Source organism: Podarcis liolepis (assembly GCF_965112155.1).
Source record: "Podarcis liolepis genome assembly, chromosome: 7".
Classification (NCBI taxonomy): Eukaryota; Metazoa; Chordata; class Lepidosauria; order Squamata; family Lacertidae; genus Podarcis; species Podarcis liolepis.
Genome location: NC_139561.1, coordinates 54853704 through 54872585, shown reverse-complemented (window position 1 = coordinate 54872585; position 18882 = coordinate 54853704). Strand labels below are relative to the sequence as shown.

At 49.1% G+C, this 18882-nt stretch overlaps 2 protein-coding genes across 10 annotated transcripts in view; both read left to right on the top strand.

Annotated features, from left to right (window-relative positions):
• The window catches only part of VAC14 (VAC14 component of PIKFYVE complex), a 68610-nt gene extending 62309 nt beyond the window's left edge, over nucleotides 1-6301 (top strand). For both annotated transcript variants that reach the window (XM_083514966.1, XM_083514967.1), the window contains one exon: nucleotides 5407-6301. In XM_083514966.1, the coding sequence (XP_083371092.1) occupies nucleotides 5407-5575 (169 nt within the window). In that variant the 3' untranslated portion in view covers nucleotides 5576-6301. The remainder of the gene's footprint in view (nucleotides 1-5406) is intronic.
• A 1626-nt stretch (nucleotides 6302-7927) lies between these two features.
• Nucleotides 7928-18882, top strand: part of MTSS2 (MTSS I-BAR domain containing 2) — a 57540-nt gene continuing 46585 nt past the window's right edge. For all 8 annotated transcript variants that reach the window (XR_014528786.1, XR_014528787.1, XR_014528788.1 and 5 more), the window contains exon 1: nucleotides 7928-8406. Coding sequence is in view for 5 of the 8 variants with exons in the window: in XM_083514975.1 (XP_083371101.1) it covers nucleotides 8338-8406 (69 nt within the window). In the remaining 3 variants the exon portion in view is untranslated. The remainder of the gene's footprint in view (nucleotides 8407-18882) is intronic.

Below are 18882 nucleotides of genomic sequence, written 5' to 3'. Positions count from 1 at the left end.
GTCAATCGCTTGATGTCATTAGAAGCCCCAATTGAATCACCAAGACAGAGGCTGTTTGAGGAGATGGTGTTCCAGATCTTCTGGGTGGGTTCACACTCCTCTTGAGGAATCGTGTGTGCAGATTGTTGGAGCTTATTGATCCAGCTGCTGCCACTATAGAAGCACAAGGGACCTCAGTGGCACACGTTGTCTTTTGCCAGCTTTGTGTGCCAGCCTCTTCTGACAAAGAGTCTAGCCAGAGATATTTATGCTCCTGTAATCTTCTGTTTAGACTAGTGCTGTGCCCTACATGTGGGGCTGCCCTTGAAGATGGGTCAGCTGCTGTAGCTAGTACAGAATGCAGCTATTTTGTGGTTTCACCCCCCTCCCCCATCTAAAGCAGTATTTGAATTATTTTGTTTGGCCTGGAAAAGAGGAGAGTGAGGGGAGATATGATAGCCATCATCAAATATCTAAAGGGCCGTCACATGGAAGATGGAGCAAGCTTGTTTTCTCCTGCTTCGGAGGCTAGGACTCGAACCAATGGATTTGAGTTACAAGAAAGGAGATTCCAACTAAACATAAGGAAGAATTTTCTGACAGTAAGCACTGTTTGACGGTGGAACAGACTCCCTTGGGAGGTTGGGGACTCTCTTTTTTATTATTAATATTTTTTATTAAATTTTCAAATTTTACATTTCAAATTAAACTTGTTTTATTATACCGTACATTGATTTACTTCCCTCCCTCCCTTTCCAAGGTTCATTTAACTTATCCACCATTCCTGCATATTTTAATATATCCAACTAATTTAATTTTCCTATCTTACATCAGTTCAAAATATGTTATATTGTTGAATTACTTTAATACTGCCAGCATTTTTAACTGTGCATGATTATTTTCAATATACTTGACAAAAAAATTCCACTCCTCTTTAAATACCTGTTCTTCTTGTTCTCATATTCTACTTGTTAGGTCTGCTAATTCTGCATATTCTATCATCTTAAGTTGACAGTCTTCCTTACTAGGGACCTCTCTCACTTTCTGTTTTTGGGCTAACAAGATCCAAGCCGCTGTTGTTGCGTACATGAATACATTGTTCTGACTCCTGGGAACCTCTGTCTGAATAATTTCTAAGAGAAATGCTACTGGCTTTTTAAAAAAAGTTGTTTTAAACATCTTTTTCATCTCATTATATATCATTTCCCAATATACTTTAACTTTTTTGCATACCCACCACATATGGAAAAAATTTCTTTGCATTTCCAACATATGTCCGATTCCACCTTATACAGTGGTACCTCAGGTTACATATGCTTCAGGTTACAGACTCTGCTAACCCAGAAATAGTGCTTCAGGTTAAGAACTTTGCTTCAGGATAAGAACAGAAATCGTGCTCCAGCGGCGCAGAGCAGCAGGAGGCCCCATTAGCTAAAGTGGTGCTTCAGGTTAAGAACAGTTTCAGGTTAAATAAGGACTTTCGGAACAAATTAAGTACTTAACCCAAGGTACCACTGTACATCTTAGCCAATCTACTCGGAGTTAAATATCATCTATGGATCATTTTCATATAATTCTCTTTCAATGTGTAGCATGCAGTAAATTTCAGATGGTTTTTCCCAAAATTTCTCCCAGAGGTTTAAGTCTATATTATATCCTATATCCATTGCCCAGTAGGTCATTGATTATTGAATCAGCTCATCTTTTGTTTCCCATTCCAATAACAGTGTATACATTTTGGACAATAATTTTTCCTTGTTCGTCAATAACTCTTTTTTCAAACTGTGAGCTTTTTAAAAAAAACAACACAATTTTTCTTATCTAATTTAAACATATCATGTAATTGGTGATACTGAAGCCACTCAGTAACTTGGCTTCTTACTTCTTCCAGTGGTTTCAGTCTGGGTTTGTTCCTCGAAAAGTCCAGCAAATCTCTATAGGTCACCCGCCATCTATCCATGTTTATTCTTTTAATTGTAATTGTTTCATTTGGCGACAGCCATAGGGGTTGCAATGCCTGGCATCCTCCAAGTCTTTCCATCCCTTTGGAACCCCATCCTCTCCACCTCCCACTTCTTGCAACATCCTTCTGCTGGTTGCCAAGGACTAAACTCTTCCATCATGACATTTCACTTCTTTCCTTGTGGAAAATGAATTTCCAAGGCATTTGCTGCCACATTTTTGCCAGGTTCTGCTCTTGCCCAGCAATTCTAGGGAGAAGTTGGCCCCATCTGGAGCCCATTGTGGTCCTACTGACTAGAGTCAGCGCTCCAGAACAAGGAAGGTGCTGGCTGCCTCCCGTGGAGGGGGAGAGAGCTGATGAAAACCCCCAGTTCATTTCCCAAATGCATTTTGCTATAGAAATCTCTTTTTAACTCTCTCCGAAACTAAGGCTACGGTCCTGGGCACATCCAGGCCATAGAATTCAGCTGCACTTCCAAACATGCATGAAATTAGACTGCCCCTCTCCAGTTATATCATTTACCAAATATTAGATAGAAACACTAATATTTCCAATAATTTAGTTCGGTTGCCTAATCACAAATATTTATTTATTCCATGGAATTTATGTGCTGCTTGATTGTAAAACACAAAACACCTCAGAGTGGTTTACAAAAAAGACAAACTTTTAAACTTGGGGAATATAGTTGTTATAAATGTAAGATTTTGTGACAATATTATATGCAAGAAGTTCCTGAGTATTATAACATTGCAAGGACTTTTATTTAGTCCAGTGTCCTTTGCATAATTAAGTACATGAGCTATCATTGCGAGGTGTATCTGCCTATTTTAAGGTATGATGCAACCCCCTGCGCAGATGGACCCCCTTCCTCCATCCCATCCCATTTGCCTTTAGGCCCTAAATGAGGTTTGCCTTTGTCAAACTGTCCTCCTACTTTCCTCTTAGCAACCGCAGTTCTCCAACATTCTGACACTTGGTAATGTTTATGAACATTCTGTGACATCACAGCTAATCAGCCAGTGATTGGAGACAAGTGTCTACTAACAGCTGGTTTTTAGCCTATAAACCTGTCTGCATCTACGCCAGTTTTGGTTTACATCACTCCTGTGTTTCACATTCCCTTGCAATTTTGGAAAGCAGGGGGGTGTGAGCTCAGAGTGGGCTCAATTCTGCGCTCAGTTGTGTTTGTCACCAAACACAGATTCAGCCATTTGCTTTACAGTGCAATCCTAAGCATGCTTACTTAGAACGATTCACCACTATTAAGCCAACCTACTATGGGAGCAGAGCTGTGGACATGAGTGTGCTAGCTTGTATCTCTGCTATGAGCCTTTCTTGAGACAGCTGCCTTTGAGCTGGCAAATGGAGGGAGATCTTCTTGTGATATTGCTCCCTGATGAAGGCCTGCCATTCCTGGAATCTGGTTGGCAGCTCAAGCAGCCCTGTTGCTGCTGCCGCTGATTCCAGCTGTTGTTCCTGCATCTACCCCCCACCCACCCCCCGTCTTGCCTGCCTTCCCATCCCACTTGCAGTTCCAGGCTGCTGAGCCACAGAGCACCAACCGCTGGGCTGTCCGCTTACCAAAGGGAGAGGCGCGCAAACAGGAAATTATTTGCAGTTTGAGCAGAGCTCAGGCACTGGGCTTTGTCTCCAAATACACCCTGGATTAGTCACACCAAAAGGGCAGGCTAGGATAAAGAGCCCTTCTTACCCCATTTTGAATGTTGGGAACTTGTAGGAAGCAGAGAGGATGAGATTCAAACTGCCCAGGTCAGATACAGGGTTGGCATTTTGTCTTGGCTGTGAGACCTACACAATTGTCCTATGAGGAAACACAGCATCCTTGCATGTACATGTCATTCCTGGCATTTGTGGGGATCCATGGAGGGAAACCTTTGCTCCCCTCCCTCTTGATAGGGAGGGAGGGTTGGTTGACTGCAAATTTCTCTGCTTGAGGCTGTGATGGGTGATCCACCCAAGGTCCTTTTTTTCAAACTATCTAGGTTGTAATGGTAGCTTTTAAGGGCTTCCTCAGTGAGAAGATGAGTGAAGGCAGACGGGACACTGCTCACATGTCTGCTTCCATCTTCCCCTGCAATCTGCAACCACAGGGGAGTTTTTGGGTGTATATGGTTTGCAGTAAACTAGTTCATGCCATGTGAACTGATTGCATGCCCCAGAACAATCTACAGAGCACAAGGAGAGGTTCCTCAGCATGCTGCCCTGGGATAAATATTATGAAGATAAATATTATGAAGGGCAGTCCACAAATGTCATGAACAAAAACAAAGCAAAATACAAGTCAGTTGGGAGGATCTTGGAGACCTCCATGTTGAAAACAGCCCTTGTACATTTCTGGTTCAGAAAACCAATCTTTTTCAAGAACGTGATTGGCTTTGAATGAAGGTGGTTACAGGCAGACACCACTTTGAGATAAATAGGGATGGCTCAAGAACACTGAAGAGCTTGGCAGGCATTATTCCTCTCATGCCCTCCCTGCATGAGAATCCAGATCAGTCTCAAGCTGCATATTCAGGAAATGGGGGTCAGAGGTGGGGGGCATCGCCTTGGGCAGCCACTTGCCTGCCAATTCAGAAGGCCAACTGTGTTGAACTTCAGGTGGAGCAAAGCTCTTGTGGCTGACTCAGATTCATTGCACCTGGGCTGGATTTCTGTGGTTTTAATATTTGTGTTTTAGCTTACCCTTCTATGAGATTGGGAAGAAAAATCCAGAATATCAAAACAGTATCAGATATATTTTCTCTGAAACAGCAATTCTGTTATTTGTAAACTTACAGATTGCCATATCTTATGGATGCTTTAGCTGAGATCCCTGCATTGCAGAGGATTGGGCTAGATGATACTTGAGGTCCCTTCCAACTCTGTGATAAAGGTAAAGGTACCCCTGCCCGTACAGGCCAGTCTTGCCAGACTCTAGGGTTGTGCGCCCATCTCACTCAAGAGGCCGTGGGCCAGCGCTGTCCGAAGACACTTCCGGGTCACGTGGCCAGCGTGACATCGCTGCCCTGGCGAACCAGAGCCGCACACGGAAATGCCGTTTACCTTCCCGCTGGTAAGCGGTCCCTATTTATCTACTTGCACCCGGAGGTGCTTTCGAACTGCTAGGTTGGCAGGCCAACTCTGTGATACTATGATTCTATTATCAGAGATAGTCTGTAGTGAGCAAGAATACCAGGAGGTCTTGTGCAACTTCAAGAACATTTCCCCTTCCTCAAAGGGATTGGTTGAGCACAAAAGGGTCCTGCTGTACCTGCATATGACTGCAGTGAGATGGAGTAGAGGTGGTCACAGCATTGCTCTTCTTTTTTACTGTTGCATCCATGGGCACCTGAGTGGTGACTATCTCAAGAGTGCATGTGTCTTTCAGTCCCCAGCCCCCCTTTCTGGCCACAAGGCTGTTGGCAACAGAGCCCAGCCCCTGATGCTCTCTTCCCTCTCCCCAGGGATGGCCCAAAGGCCAGCCTCACCTCCAAGAAGACCTCTGTCACCACCCCTGCCATAGACTACGCAGAGTTGCTGCAACACTTTGAGAAGGTCCAGAGCAAACACCTCCAGGTCCGGCACCAGCGAGCCAACCGGGGCGAGAACCTGGATCGGAGAACTGTCTTCTGAAGGCTGGAACCCAAGGGACACAGAGGAAGCAGCCAAGCAGCCGGAGTAGCTAAACTCCATGGCTTGGAGTTGAGAAGAGACCTTGGCTGGATATTGCTGCTAGCTACACATTGAAGAGATGCCACCTGGCTGTGGGGACGAGCCAGCATGTTCTGGGTGGCCTTTTCTGATCCTCCCAGGCAAGATTTGCTTGTGAGGTGGAACAAGAAGCTGCTGTCTAGTTTGGGATGTGCTTTTCCTCTCTGGCAGTGGTGCAAGAGCCCTCGCCTTCCCTTGTGATGGTCATCTGATGGTCGTAGCCGTGCTTTTGCTACTGCCAGAGGGGAAAAAAGAAATGGGACTTCTTCCCACTTCCAACCAGAGAGGGGGGAGGGTGTGTGGGAAACCCTGGTGCAGCCCTTCCTCCCTACTGATTTGGGGACACAGTTGCCAAATACACAGCGCCTTGACCCCTCTCAGCAACCCTGTGGGCTTGCACACTGGTCCCTATGTGTGGGTTGGTCAACTGCTATGAGCTCCCAGCAGGATCACCTCCCTTGCCTGCTTCCCACCCAGCCCCCCCAAAAACATGTGTTTGGACTGCACAGTCTTAGCTTACAGCTAACCTGTGTGTATGTGTATATATAGATCTCTATAGACCAACTGTATTTCTAGCCTGGATTTCTTTGTACTATTGTAAAACACTCCTTGCAATAAAAGGTATGACAAATAAAATGATTGATGGCAGAATGGACTTCACTTACTTTGGCTACATCCTCCCTGCCATGAGAGAGATCAAAGGGGTTGCCCAGTTTGCACTGCTGTTTGGCCAGGGGGGGCTGTTGAAACCTCAGTTTGCTGCCCAAGACTTACCCAGCCTTTTCCTCCAGCTGTTTTGGACTACAGTTCATAGAACTGTAGAGCTGGAAAGGACCCTCTATCAGCCCCAGCCAACATGACGATGTGATTTTGGGTCTGATGGGAATTCTAGTCGAAAACAGCTGGAGGAAAGCAGGTTGGAAGGTGAATCTATCCTGTGTGCCAGTCTGAAGGTACCACAGCAGGCGCTGGACCTTCTTTCTGCTGCTATCCACTCTGCATAAAGTGCTCCCTGATCCTGCACGTTATACTCAGAAGTAGGTCTGGTTGCTTTCATTTCTGTGAACAGACATGGCATTTTCTTCCATTACAGAGTGGGGAAGTCCTTTGCCCTGGTAATCTGAACCCTGACATTTTATTTAACCTTTGGTGTCCTGTATGAATAAAGTTTTTTTAAAAAACAAAGGCTTCTCCTGGATCAATGAGTGTCATTTCCACAGGCAAAGCTCCCTTTGTAGCCACACTTCTCTTTGCGAGCTCTCACTTGCAGGGGCTTCTGCAGTTCCTTCTGTGTACCTGCATTAAATCTGGAACCTCACTTTGTAGCCTTCTGGTTGAAAAGGTTTACTAATTGTGACAGGAAAATCTGCCTGCCTTTTGAGAAGCTGATTCTCTTGCATATCTGGCTGTGCCTCCTACTTAGGACAGCAGGGCCTCAAGGAGTGATGCAACAGGCAGCCTCTTCTAGAGGAGATAATTATGCAGCAGCTGCAGCAGCAATGCAATGATACCAGTAACTCCCCACCAGGAATCTCTTACTACCTAGGTGGAGGCAAGGCCTAAGCAGTAACTCCGTGGAGATGCTGCAGGTGGACTTTGGGCTCAGGGTTGCCTTTGACCTTGACCTCGTTTCTAGCTTTAGGCCCAAGAGGCCCCTGCTTCTTGAGCAGGGCGCCCTACAATTAAGAAGGCCGTAGCTCAGCGGGAGGGCTGCTGCTTGGCCTGTAGAATGCCGCAGGTTCAATCCCCGGCAGCAGTCGAGCCAGGTCTGAGGTTCTGGAGAGCGGCTGCCAAGCAGTGGAGGCAAGCTTGGGTGACGTGGTGCCACCCTGCTTCCCCGGGCGAGGGTGGGCAGGGTTGCTCCCATTTTGCAGACGGGGGCTGGGGAAAGTCCAGCCCGTCCACGCAGCACGGAGCTTTGAGGCAACAGCCCCCGATGTGTAGCCGAGACCCACCGGGCCTCCCTCCCGCCCACTCCCCTCGGGTCCGACAGGAGGGGTGTCTCCTGTCCCCAAGGGGCCAGCCTCCTCCTGTTAGTGGCGAGGGGAGCGTCTCCCAGGGCCCCCTCGGCAGCTCCAGGCTTCGGTGGGCGAGAGGAAGAAGCCGCTGCATTGTGGGTCACCCGCGTTGTGGGTCACCCGCGGGCTCTCCACGAGTGGCGGTGGCGGCGGCGGCTCCACTGCTCTCCCTGCAAAGCCCCTAGCCTGGGCGGCCCCTCCCCCTCCTCCCGGCCCGCCCCCTCCCCGCATCGCCCACGTGACTGGATCCCTCTCCCCCCCCCTTCACTTCGGATTCCGGCTGCCTTCTCCTGCGCCCCGTCGCTCTGAGGCGTCCGCCCGGCTCCCCTTATTGCGCGCGGCGACGCTCTTTTCCTCCCCCTCCCCGGCCAGCGGGGCGCTCGCCGCCGTTCTCGTCGTCGTCGCTGCTGCTGCTGCTCCGGGCCAGAGGATGGCCACTGCTCGGAGCGCCTCTTCATCGCCTTCGCTCCCGGCTGCGGCAGCGCGGAGGGCCGCCCGTGGCGGGAAGTGACCGAGGGAGGCGCGCCGAGCGAGCGAGCGAGCGAGCGCGAGAGACAGAGAGAGAGAGGCTGCGGCGAGGCAGAGGGAGGAGGAGGAGACGCCGCCTTCGCCTTCGCGGGGCTGTGTCGGGACTGGCCCCCCTCGACGGGCTGCCGCCGCTCGGCCATGGAGACGGCGGAGAAGGAGTGCGGGGCGCTGGGCGGCCTCTTCCAAGCCATCGTCAACGACATGAAGGTGAGCCGCTTCGGAAGAAGGAAGGGACCGGCCGGCGCCGCCGCCGCGCCCCGTCTGCACAGATTGGGGAGGATGCGAGGACGGGGGGGGCGGAGGCTGGAGTTGCTTCTGCTGCTACTGCGGGAGGCCGAAACCCGTAAACAAGCCTGGCGGGGAGGGGCGCACAAGGCAAGGGGGCTTGCCTCTGCCTCCCTTCCCGGGGAGCCCGTCGCGCCCTTGGCTCCCTGGCCCGCCGGACTCCCGAGGCAGCGCGCGGAGGATGGGCACGCGCGACGGCGGGCGGGGGGGGGGTGTCTCGAGGCTGGCCTGCCGCCGCCGCCCCCCAGCCCAGACAATGCTGTCATTGCAGGAGGAGCGATTTCGGGGGGGGGGGAAATAAAACCATTGGGATGGCGGGGGGGGGGGGCGACGGAGCTGCTGCCGCCTTAACTCATTCGGCGCCGAAGCTGTAAATCGGGTAGCCGAGGCTCCCTCAAGCGCGGCGGCGTCTGCCTTGTGCTTCCCTCCATCCCGGCTGCTCGGCTTCCTCCATCAGACGGTTTTCCTTCTTCAAAATGGCCAGGCGCTGTTTCGGAAAGAGCTGGGCATAGTAGCAGTTCTAGCTTGGACGGTCGCGGAGACGATACCTCCGAGCATGGGCAGAGGGCCCTTTCGCCATCGTTTACTATCTATATCTAGTCTAGTCTAGTCTAGTCCCTACGCAGTAGAAGCGCCGTAAAGCTTTGCATAGTGATAATTTATCTAAATACCAAGGAAGGGGCGGGAGGGGGACTTAGAGAGAAATGAGTGGATCAGTGGCAGATGGAGGAAGGGGGCGGGGAAGTTGTTGGTGCTGGGCCTGGAGAGCAAAAAGCAGAGGCGAGTGGCGCTCACTGCCTTGCCAGATTCAGCATGGAGGTAGTTGCCCCTTGTCCTGGCCTGCAGGAGCCTCTTCTACCATCTCCGCCACCACCCCTTATGCAATCCTGTCAAGATTGCTTCTCTTACATGGCTTGTAAGGAAAGTGAAAATGCCACATGGAAGAAATCCACACACCCTAGAAAAATGTGTGCCCAAGGAGGGCGACTGCAACCAGGAGTTGTGAGGATCAGCAACCTAACTGGCTTTACAAGAGAAAGTGGCCAACCCTCTTGGAGAATGAACATTAGAATGGCAATTTAACCTGGAAGGATCAAATTAGCAGGCTCAACAACCTTTGAGGATTCAAACAACCAGTTTTTCACCAGTGAGCCCTGGCGGCTCTGGCATCTGCCCCATGCTAAGGATCTGGGGAATTATCAAGACAGAAAGAGTCTCTCTTGTCTTGAACTTCATCTTGAGCCACATCTCAGACAAGGTGGAAAATCTGGCTAGCTGAAATTGATGGCAGCTGAGTTTATTGAGCATCAGATTACCTTGCCAACAACCTCATGCACCTGAATTCCCACTGCAGAAATTGGCCACGAGTGGGGAGGCTGTTAAAATCCAGCTGATGAAGCCTTGGGGATGAGATTGCTAGACACGTAGAGTGAAGCTTTGGGTTGGTCCCCTAGATCAGTCTTCCTCAGCCAGGCTCCCTCCAGGTGTTTTGTACTATAACTCCCACCAGCTGTTCCAGCCAGACCCCTGGTTCCAGTTCTGGCACTGGCTTCTGAGGCATGAAGCAGTTTCCTGGATACCTTGTGCCGAGCCACATTTCATTGTCAAAGTTGGGCACAGGCACAAAGTGCCATGTTTCTCCTTGCTGCATCAAATCATGGAGCTGGACAGATCCCACCCACTCACCAGTTTCCCCCCTGCTGCTAAGTTTGATTTCCAGTTTCTCTTCTCTCAAGGGGGACTCAAGCTGGCCTCAATTCTGAAAGCTGTGTGTCCCACTTAACCTGAGTTGTAACTGGTGCAAGAAAGTAGAAGGGAGGAAGGCAACCCATCCAAGGGCTGACCCTGCTTCAGCAAAATTAGTTTTGCATTAAAATGCAGCGTGCTGCAGATGTCACTCATTTGCTTAATATGCACTTAAGCCCCCCCTCCATTTCTTGCTATACCAAGTGAGGAGAAGCGGCGTGTGCCCACATGTGTGGGTTTTCCTCGCAAAGATTGTTGAGGGGGGTGTGTTGTTAGATACTGTTAGTGCTTCAGGAACTGTGGGTAGCTAGATCCAGGAGGAGCCACTTCCCACAGCAGTAGACGACCATTTGAAAAGTAATCATTGGAACAATTAAAATTGTAATGCAGAATAGAATGCAACAAGTAATCTAAGACAGACTTAAAATAGTAATCATAGTAATTACCAGAATGAAGCACCAGCAAAAACCTGGGAGCGTAAACTCCCTTCAAATGAACTGGCTCGGATCTTGCATCTTTTAAATAATAGTAAATAATTCATGAAGGTGATGGAAGCTCCTGTGGCTGCTGGGATCCTGCATTCAATGCCCAGTTTGATGAGTTGCCTCCCTTTCTCCTCCCCTGTCCTCTTATGACCACTGAACATCCAAGTGTGTTCCTAAAGCACCAGGCTTCCTCTTAAAACTGGCATACAATCCTTAGAAGCCCATGGATGTTTGAAGAGCCCCCTGAGTCTATTCCTGGGCCCAGGATGGCCCTCCAATTGCAAGTGAGAAGGGTTCCCCCCCACCTGCCTTCTCCAGGGCCTCTACTTTCCCTTTCCTTTACTTTGACCAGCTGCATCAGAAGCCGCCCCAAGCACCTGTATGGTGGTTTTTCATTGAAGTGTCCCAAATAATTATGTGGTCTGGGGAAGCCTGTGCCCTTCATCATGTCCCATCAGCCCCAGCCATCATGGCCAATGATGAAGGATGATGGAGTCACCCCCAGCCTGGGCTAAAACCAGCAGCTTTGCTCTGAGATAAAGCAGCAGAGTTCTTCAGAAGCATTCTCTTCCAAGCAGTGGAGGAGTCACTCCCATTCATTCAGAAACTCCTCCCCACATTTTAGGAAAACCGTGCCATTGTTGTTTGCTTTATTACCTGTCCTTCACCCAAAGGTCACAGGGCAGGTTGCATCATTAAAAATAATCATTTGACCCCTTCAGACCTCAAACTCATTTTATACCACTATAACCTGCAGTGCAAGTTTAAATTTTCTCCTCATTTCTCCCCTCCCTCAGTTCTACTTTCTGTCCCTGCTTTTTTGTATGCTTTGGTTTCTTAACAGGCCAGAAACACGCCCTGGGACAGCAGCCAGGGCAGTTTTGTTCATGATGAGCACCTGGTGTGGGAGCTGGAAAACTGTTAAGCCAACAAGGGCCTGAGATGAAGGCCCTTAAGCCCTTCCTGCCTGCTGCTCCTCTTCCTCCTTATCATCTGCTGAGTCATTGTTTGCAGCTGGATCTTCTCTCAACCAAGTAGACCCTCATCCCAAGGAGATGCCTGGCAATAGAGCCTTCTGTATCCAGTCAGGTGCTCCTGGGCTTCGTGCTGGGTGCACTGCTGCCATCTCTTGAGGCCCATGGGGGCATTCTCTCTGTCTCCCTTCATGTACACAGGGGTAGCCAGCGTGGTTTCCTCCAGATGTTGTAGGACTACAAGTCCCATAGGCCATGCTAGCTGGGGCAGATGGAAGACACAGTTCAAACACACCTCTGAAGGGCACTATGTTGGTTACCACTATGTCACTAAGGTGTGCTCACCTGGTCCTCTTAATGCCTTTGCCAAGAGGCTCGCCTGCTGAGAGAGGTGATGGTGATGTTAGGGTAGCTAGATCCAGGAGGCCTCCTCAGTAGGTCTTGCTGCCCCTGTTATCTGTTTGGATTCCTGCAAGAAAGGCTCCACAGAACCAAGTGTCTGGCCTGCAGTTCTGCCAGTGTTCCCTGACTGCCTGGACTCTCCATGTCCTTCCTCTGTGTATTGTTGGAGCTTTCTTGGCCTTGGTGGGGTTTGTTGCCCATGTGAGTCTCCATTTACATACAAGGCATGCTGAACTGGCAGTTTTGCAGGAGACTCTGACCTGCTGCGTCAAGGGAGACCTTGCACTTCTCCCTCTGTTCTGGGAGTGTTTCATGAGGTGTGGGTGCCTGGCCAGTGGCCTCTCTCTTCTTCCTAGCCCACTATTCTGTGTGTCGGTGAGGACTGCTTTGGCCTGGCTGGCTGCTTCCCCTGTGGCTTTGTGGTTGGTCTTAATGCCCGGTTTCTGAGTCTGCAAGCATTAAGCCAGCTTGCACCGGCTTCCACATTTCTGTTGCCCTTGGCTGATGGAGGCTTGTGAGCTGGATCAAGTTCTCAGGCACACACCACCTCCTTGCTTCTTCTGCCATGGCTTCAGGCAGAGTTGCACTGCTGCAGGTGAGTTGACTTCCTTGCCATTGCTACTACTAATCTTCCAGTTGGCTGCTGAGTTTATCAGCCTCCTGTCATCCAGAGAAGCACGGTTTGGCATCTGTAGAACAGCAGATGGTTCTTAGAGGAGTTAAGATGTGTGTGTGTGTGTGTGTGTGTGTGTTGCAAGGGGCCATGCCTCCACTTCTTCCGCTGTGCCCCTTTCTCCACAGAGTGGATGGTGGACATACATAGAATGAGTCATGAGGTCATTGTCTCATCATGTGATGCCTGCACTAAGTGACTGAGAGGTAGTCCTGGACTGCCCAGTCAACATCACTGGAGGGTAGGATGAGGCTGTTAATTAATCTAACAGAGCTAAAATAATTGTTGCCATTTCATTTAGAATTTACAAATGAAGTGGAAGTAGGGGAAAGCACAGCTCAAAGGTTAAGCCTTGAATGAATGGGAGGATGATGAGGTCGCAGGTTGAGCTTCAGGAATGCAAGGAGAATGTAGCCAGGCACTCGGTCTCGTTTTATTGAACAAGCCTTTCATGGGGGATGGGCCTTTCTAGGTGCTCTTAAATATTGGGATAAACTTTTACCATCTCCAAAGCAGCAACAGACCACCATGTTCCATAATTTTAAATTCCCCTGGTGTGGATTGAGCATCATTTTCTGCCACTGATGACACTCAGGCTCAGTGCACAAAACTCTTTAAGTGTGTGGATACTGCAGGCTTCCGTCTCCTCTTCCAGATGTTAATGGTGCAGGCTAGGTTAGCGATGAAAAGTTGGTAAAGCCAAAACTAGATCCTGCGGCTGGATAAAGTTAGCAGGGGCTTCTGATTTTTCAGACGAAAGGAAGCATGCAAGTGAGGGGTTTAAGACTTCCTCAGGTCTGTTGATTCCCTTCCCATATCTTCTTCTGGGGAATGAAAAGGGAGAGGTGCCCTAGGTGGTTCAGTGGAACTTAAAAAAATGGATGCCTCATCCTACACCTGCTTATATACCATTTACAAACTTTTCTCACTTTGAAGCTGCAACTCTAAGGAAGCCCAGCTTTGAGCTAACCTCCAGCTTTGATGCTGCCCTGTTTCCAGCAGCTTTGCCCCAGGGGCAGTAGGCGGGTGGGAAAGCCATTTTCTGCTCTAGAGCCCTTCAGAGCCAGGGAGAGGACAAAAAAGGGTTGCAGTGAGTTCTTCAGGGCTAGATCCTTGTGGGGGCAGGGAGAAGGAAGCCTCCCACTCTCAGAACAAGGGGTGCCCCATGGAGGGCCTGGACAGATAGTGCCAATGCAGCTGGACCTAGGAGAGAGCCAGGAGGCCTTGGCCAATGCCAGCCTTCACCAGCTTGGTGCTTTTCATGTTTTGGACCACAACCATCTATCAACCACAGTCAGCATGGTCTATCACCCTTAAGTTTAAATAATCTGGAGGATACCAAGTTGGTGAAAGCATTTATCGCCATTTTAGGGGAAAGAAGAGGCAACTTGCCTGCCCTGTATTTTCCAGCTGTTTGCTTCATTCATTTCCTACTTTCTTGTTTGAGTCATTCATTTCTTTCCTGCTGAATTCACAAAGCAGCCGTCATCCACATTGCTGGCAGCTGAAGACACATTGCATCCCCAAATGAGAACCCTGAAGTGCAGGGACCACCAGGAGCACCCTGTGTGCAGCTGTTTGTAGCTCTAGTCTGTAGCCTGGGCTATGCTGTGCTCCAGTGGGTGCCCTTGGGGACCAGGCTAGGCTCTCATCCCAACAAGGGCAAACCCTTTTACCAAAACTCAGGGTTCAAGGTGTAGCATAGTCTCTCAACAAGTTGAGGTCAAGCAGAGACAACCACCACTCTAGATCCAAAATATAATCTGGAAACATGGTTTGGCTCATAGGGAGTTCAACAAGGAGACAGAAGCCCGTTTTTATTTACAGCTACTGGTGGGCTTAACTGGGAGGCCTTATACCCTCTGGTCTCTGAAACCAGAGTGAAACTGGCAGTGAAAATGAAGGCGTATCAGAGATTGCATACTCATGAGTAGACCTGTGACTGTATCCATAGGCACATACTAGGTCGTTTTTGGCCTGGACCCCAAGCTTTGGGTGCTGGCGTTCTTGAGGACTGTGCAGGGAAGGTCAAGTGAGGAGCCTCCTCTGACAGTTGTAGGGGTTCTTCACCAGGGATCAACCCACAGGGCCTCTCAAGCGGATCCTCAACATTGGATCCAGGGGGCCGTGCCTGCTCCACAGAACCTTGACCTGCAAGGTGTCTCAGTTCGTTCTTCAAGGGCTTGTGGTTATGAGAACTGTTGGGCCTCCTGCCCTTGGGCAGAAGCAGTAAGGGTTTCACTTCACTGTTAATGAGTGATTTTTATTTTTTGTCTATGTGGACTGAGCAGGGTCCACTGCTTGGTGTGCAGCCCAAGGAAGGGGCAGGATAAGGTCACACAGAATGCATAGCTCCAGCCGCTGCCCAACTCTCAAACAAGATCAGGTGAGGAGCTGACTGGAGTCCGACCTGTAACATTGGAGTTTGACATGTGGGAAAGGGATCTCAAAGGACATCTGGTCGAAACCCCCCCTGCAGGAAACCTCTGCAGGAAGTCACAGCTTCCATCCAGCCCTTGCTGAGGTGCCTCTAACAAAGGAGAGGTGGCCACCTTCTGAGGCAGTTTGTCCCACTGTCAAAGCAGCACGTACGCTGGACATTTTTCCTAATGTTTGCTCAAAAATCTCACTTCTTGTAATTTGAACTTGTTGATCCTGCATCCTGGAAGAACAGAAAATAAATTTGCCCTGTCATCTACACCAGCCCTTCAGGTATTTGCAGACGGCTATCATTTCACCTCTACAACTGTTTCCTCTCCATCCTGGACCTGTACAGCTGCATCAGTCCTTCCTAGCAGATCTGACTATCCATTCTGAATCCCAGTTCCTGGAAACCACAGGAGGGGAGGACCCTCTTATGCTCAGGTCCAGCTTGTGAGTTTCCCATTGGGGCATCTAGTTGGCTGCTGTGTGAACAGGATGCATGACTAGATGAGCCCCCTTTGGTCTGATCCAGCTGCTGAAGGGCTCTTCCGATGTTCTTCATAGCAGAACGGATGCTTTGCATGCAGAAGGTTCCAGGTTCAATCTCCACCTACTTTGGTTAAAGAATCCTCAGGAGCAGGCTGAGGAAGACTTTTCTCTCTGACAGAGACCCTCAGAGGGGCTGCTTCTGCCAGAGTAGTCCTTTCTGAGCTAATTAGACCAAAGGAAGTTTGGTCCATCATCTTTGTGACAGCCTTTCAGTTCTTTGAAGATGGCTATCGTCTCACCTCTTAATCCTCTTACCCAGGCTACACATTTGAAGCACTGTAGGCCTCTCCTCCTCTTAGGACTTGGCCTCCTGCTCTCTCTGGATGTTTTCCAGTCTGCCAATATCCTTCTTAAACTGTGGCACACAGAAGCGGGCATGGCAGTCCGGGTGTGGTGCGACCTAAGCAGAGATGGGTGATGGCAAAAGTACAATAACATCTTCTAGATGCCTTTTTTCTGCTAATGTAGCCTAGAATTGCATTTGTCTTTTTCGCCACCACATCAGAGTTGACCTGCGTTTAGCTTATGATATACGGAAACCCCTAGAACCCCTTGTTATTTTTGAATCCTGCTGTTGGGCTTCTCTATTCTTCACTTCAGGTTTTAGCTTGTATATGAAAAGGTGGGATAGGGATCACACATCGTTAGCGTTACTCATAATGAAACCATAGGGCTGTTATTATCTCTCTTCTCTGCAGCTCCCTGGTCAATTCTGTTGTCATGAACTTCTTGGAGGACTCCATTGCAGCAGAATTCTTAGTCTTTTCTTTTGTACAATGTGATGAAGGGAGACTGCAGATCAAAGTTATTTTCATATTTCTGTCCTCTTATATATTACAGCCAATTTATCACAGCCAGCAGGTATATTTGTCCTGGAGGAGCCAGACTTAAGAGAGGATAATGATATTGGCCCATAGGCCTCTTTCTGGACCACATGTTGGCTGTACCAAGTGAGGAAGTGAGTCCCAAATATAGGTACAGAAGGCAACCCTCCCTCTCTTGATGGCATATCTGAGCAGGTGCTGTGGGGAACTCATTATCTCTCTCCCAGATTAGCAGATGTGGACTTGGTCATTCCATGTAATGGGCACCATACGCACAACGGCTTAATTTTACATTAATTTCATACTGGCATCCCATGCTACTTGGTGCAGAAGTATAGGCAATATGGTGGATAATATGGGGGTGGTGTTTTATTGCTGATGACACGCTGCTGATTCATTAGTTATCTGTGGTAGGCAATGCTTAATCCTCCCCCTTCATGTGCACAACATTCATACACAACTTTATTTTTCTTCTGCCCTGCTCACTGCCATCTTAATATTAACCCTTTCTATGTAAACATCCATCTCTGAATCTGTTGTCTGCAATGATGATTGATATTTAGGCTACCCTGCAAAAGTACAACTTAAGGATTAAATTAGCGTGTGTGAGAGAGGGAGTATATGTAGTGTGGAGACTGGCAACACTTCCAAAACCATCTCTCCAAAGCATTCTGAAAATAGCTCCGGGGTCTGCAGTAGCTGCCTGCCTGCAGTGGGGACCATCCGTGACAGGTGTGCCAGAAGCAGCAAAGTGACAGTTGGCTCCGCGCTTTGAGCAGAAGATGAGCAGCTGCAGAGTTTTGTCTGGCTTCAGAGGAGCAGTGGATTGTTTGGCTGTGAGGGCCAGGTGGTGGCAACCCCTGAAAGGAGATGCTTGGGCCTCATCCTGCCTAAAGTGTCAGAGAGAAGGTGGAATATGGGGTGAAGGTGGATATAATACAAAAAATAACTCTTGGTGGGCCCCTCAATGACAAACGGAAATCCCACTTCCCTCCTGACTTCTCAGCTTGAATGACAACTATCCCTTTATTACTGATCTAGGGCTATCCATGAAAATGGTGCTTTATGAAGAGTGAGAGGATGCCTTGGCTCTGGAGCTTGTGGTGTAGAATATGGCACACAGGAAGCAACAGAAGAAGGGGAGGGGGAAATGGGGGTGTTGGAGGAATTGGCACACATAATATTCATAATAATTTTATTATTTATACCCTGCCCATCTGGCTGGGTTGCCATTGGACTTGCCCTGCCTCAAAATATATATATATATATATTTGAAACATTCCTCTGTTGCTTTTTAAAAATACTCTTCTGGAGCTGGGAAGAGAAGCAGTTTCTTAGCGTCACAGTTGATGCCATCAGTCGGCACCATTCACAAGCAGCCGTTCTGCTGTGGACTTGCAGAGACCTAGCATTTTCAGAGCTTGACCCTGCAGCATAGAGGAAAGGGGCATTTGAGTTAAACAGAACAAGGGCCCCGCTGTTGTTAAGCACCTTACCTTGTCACACCACCCACAGGCCCCTCTGCTCCCTGCAGTGCTCAGTCAGAGATGCTTCTGAGAAACCCACAAGTGGGGTTGGAGGCCCCATAGCTACTGGAATTGAGGGGTGCATGCTGCTTCTGCAGCTGGAGGTTCCACGTGGCCAAACAAGATGGTTCAGGTCCATTTCAATCCAGGAACTGCCTGGTGGCATGACACTGAGCCTTCCTGAGAATGTCTTGTCATTCAAGGGTTAGGTGTCAGCCTTTGGGCTTGCTGGGCCTGAGTGCCAGGATCCATTTAGGCATTGGGGCTGACAGGAATAGCAGTGTTGAATGAGGAAGTGCAACAAGAAATACTGCAAAAGAGAGAAGCTTCCCGTTGCATGCCGCGGCTTCATGCTATTGCCATTATTTTGGCATGCTGTGACTGTGCCACTTGGCACATGCTGTGACTGTGCCACTTGCCAACGGCACATCTAGTTCAGCATCCAGAGTGGCCAGTCAAATGACCTTATGGGGAGCCTTCAAGCTGGACCTGAGCTCATCAGCACTCTCCCCTCCAGCAACTGGTATTCAGACGCATACAGCCTCTGATAGTGAAGGTAGAGCATAGCTATTATAAACTTCTGTCTTGTTGCTTCGTACATCCTTTTTCTTTAAACTAAAAAGCCTCAAATGCTGCAGCCTTTCTTCACCTCGATCCTTTTGGCTGCCTTTTTCTAAACCTTTTCCAGGTCTACAATATCCTTTTTGGGGTGAGGGGACCTGGACTGTACACAATATCCCAAGAGCAGTTGCAGCATAGATTTGTATAACAGCATTATGGTATCAGCAGTTTTAT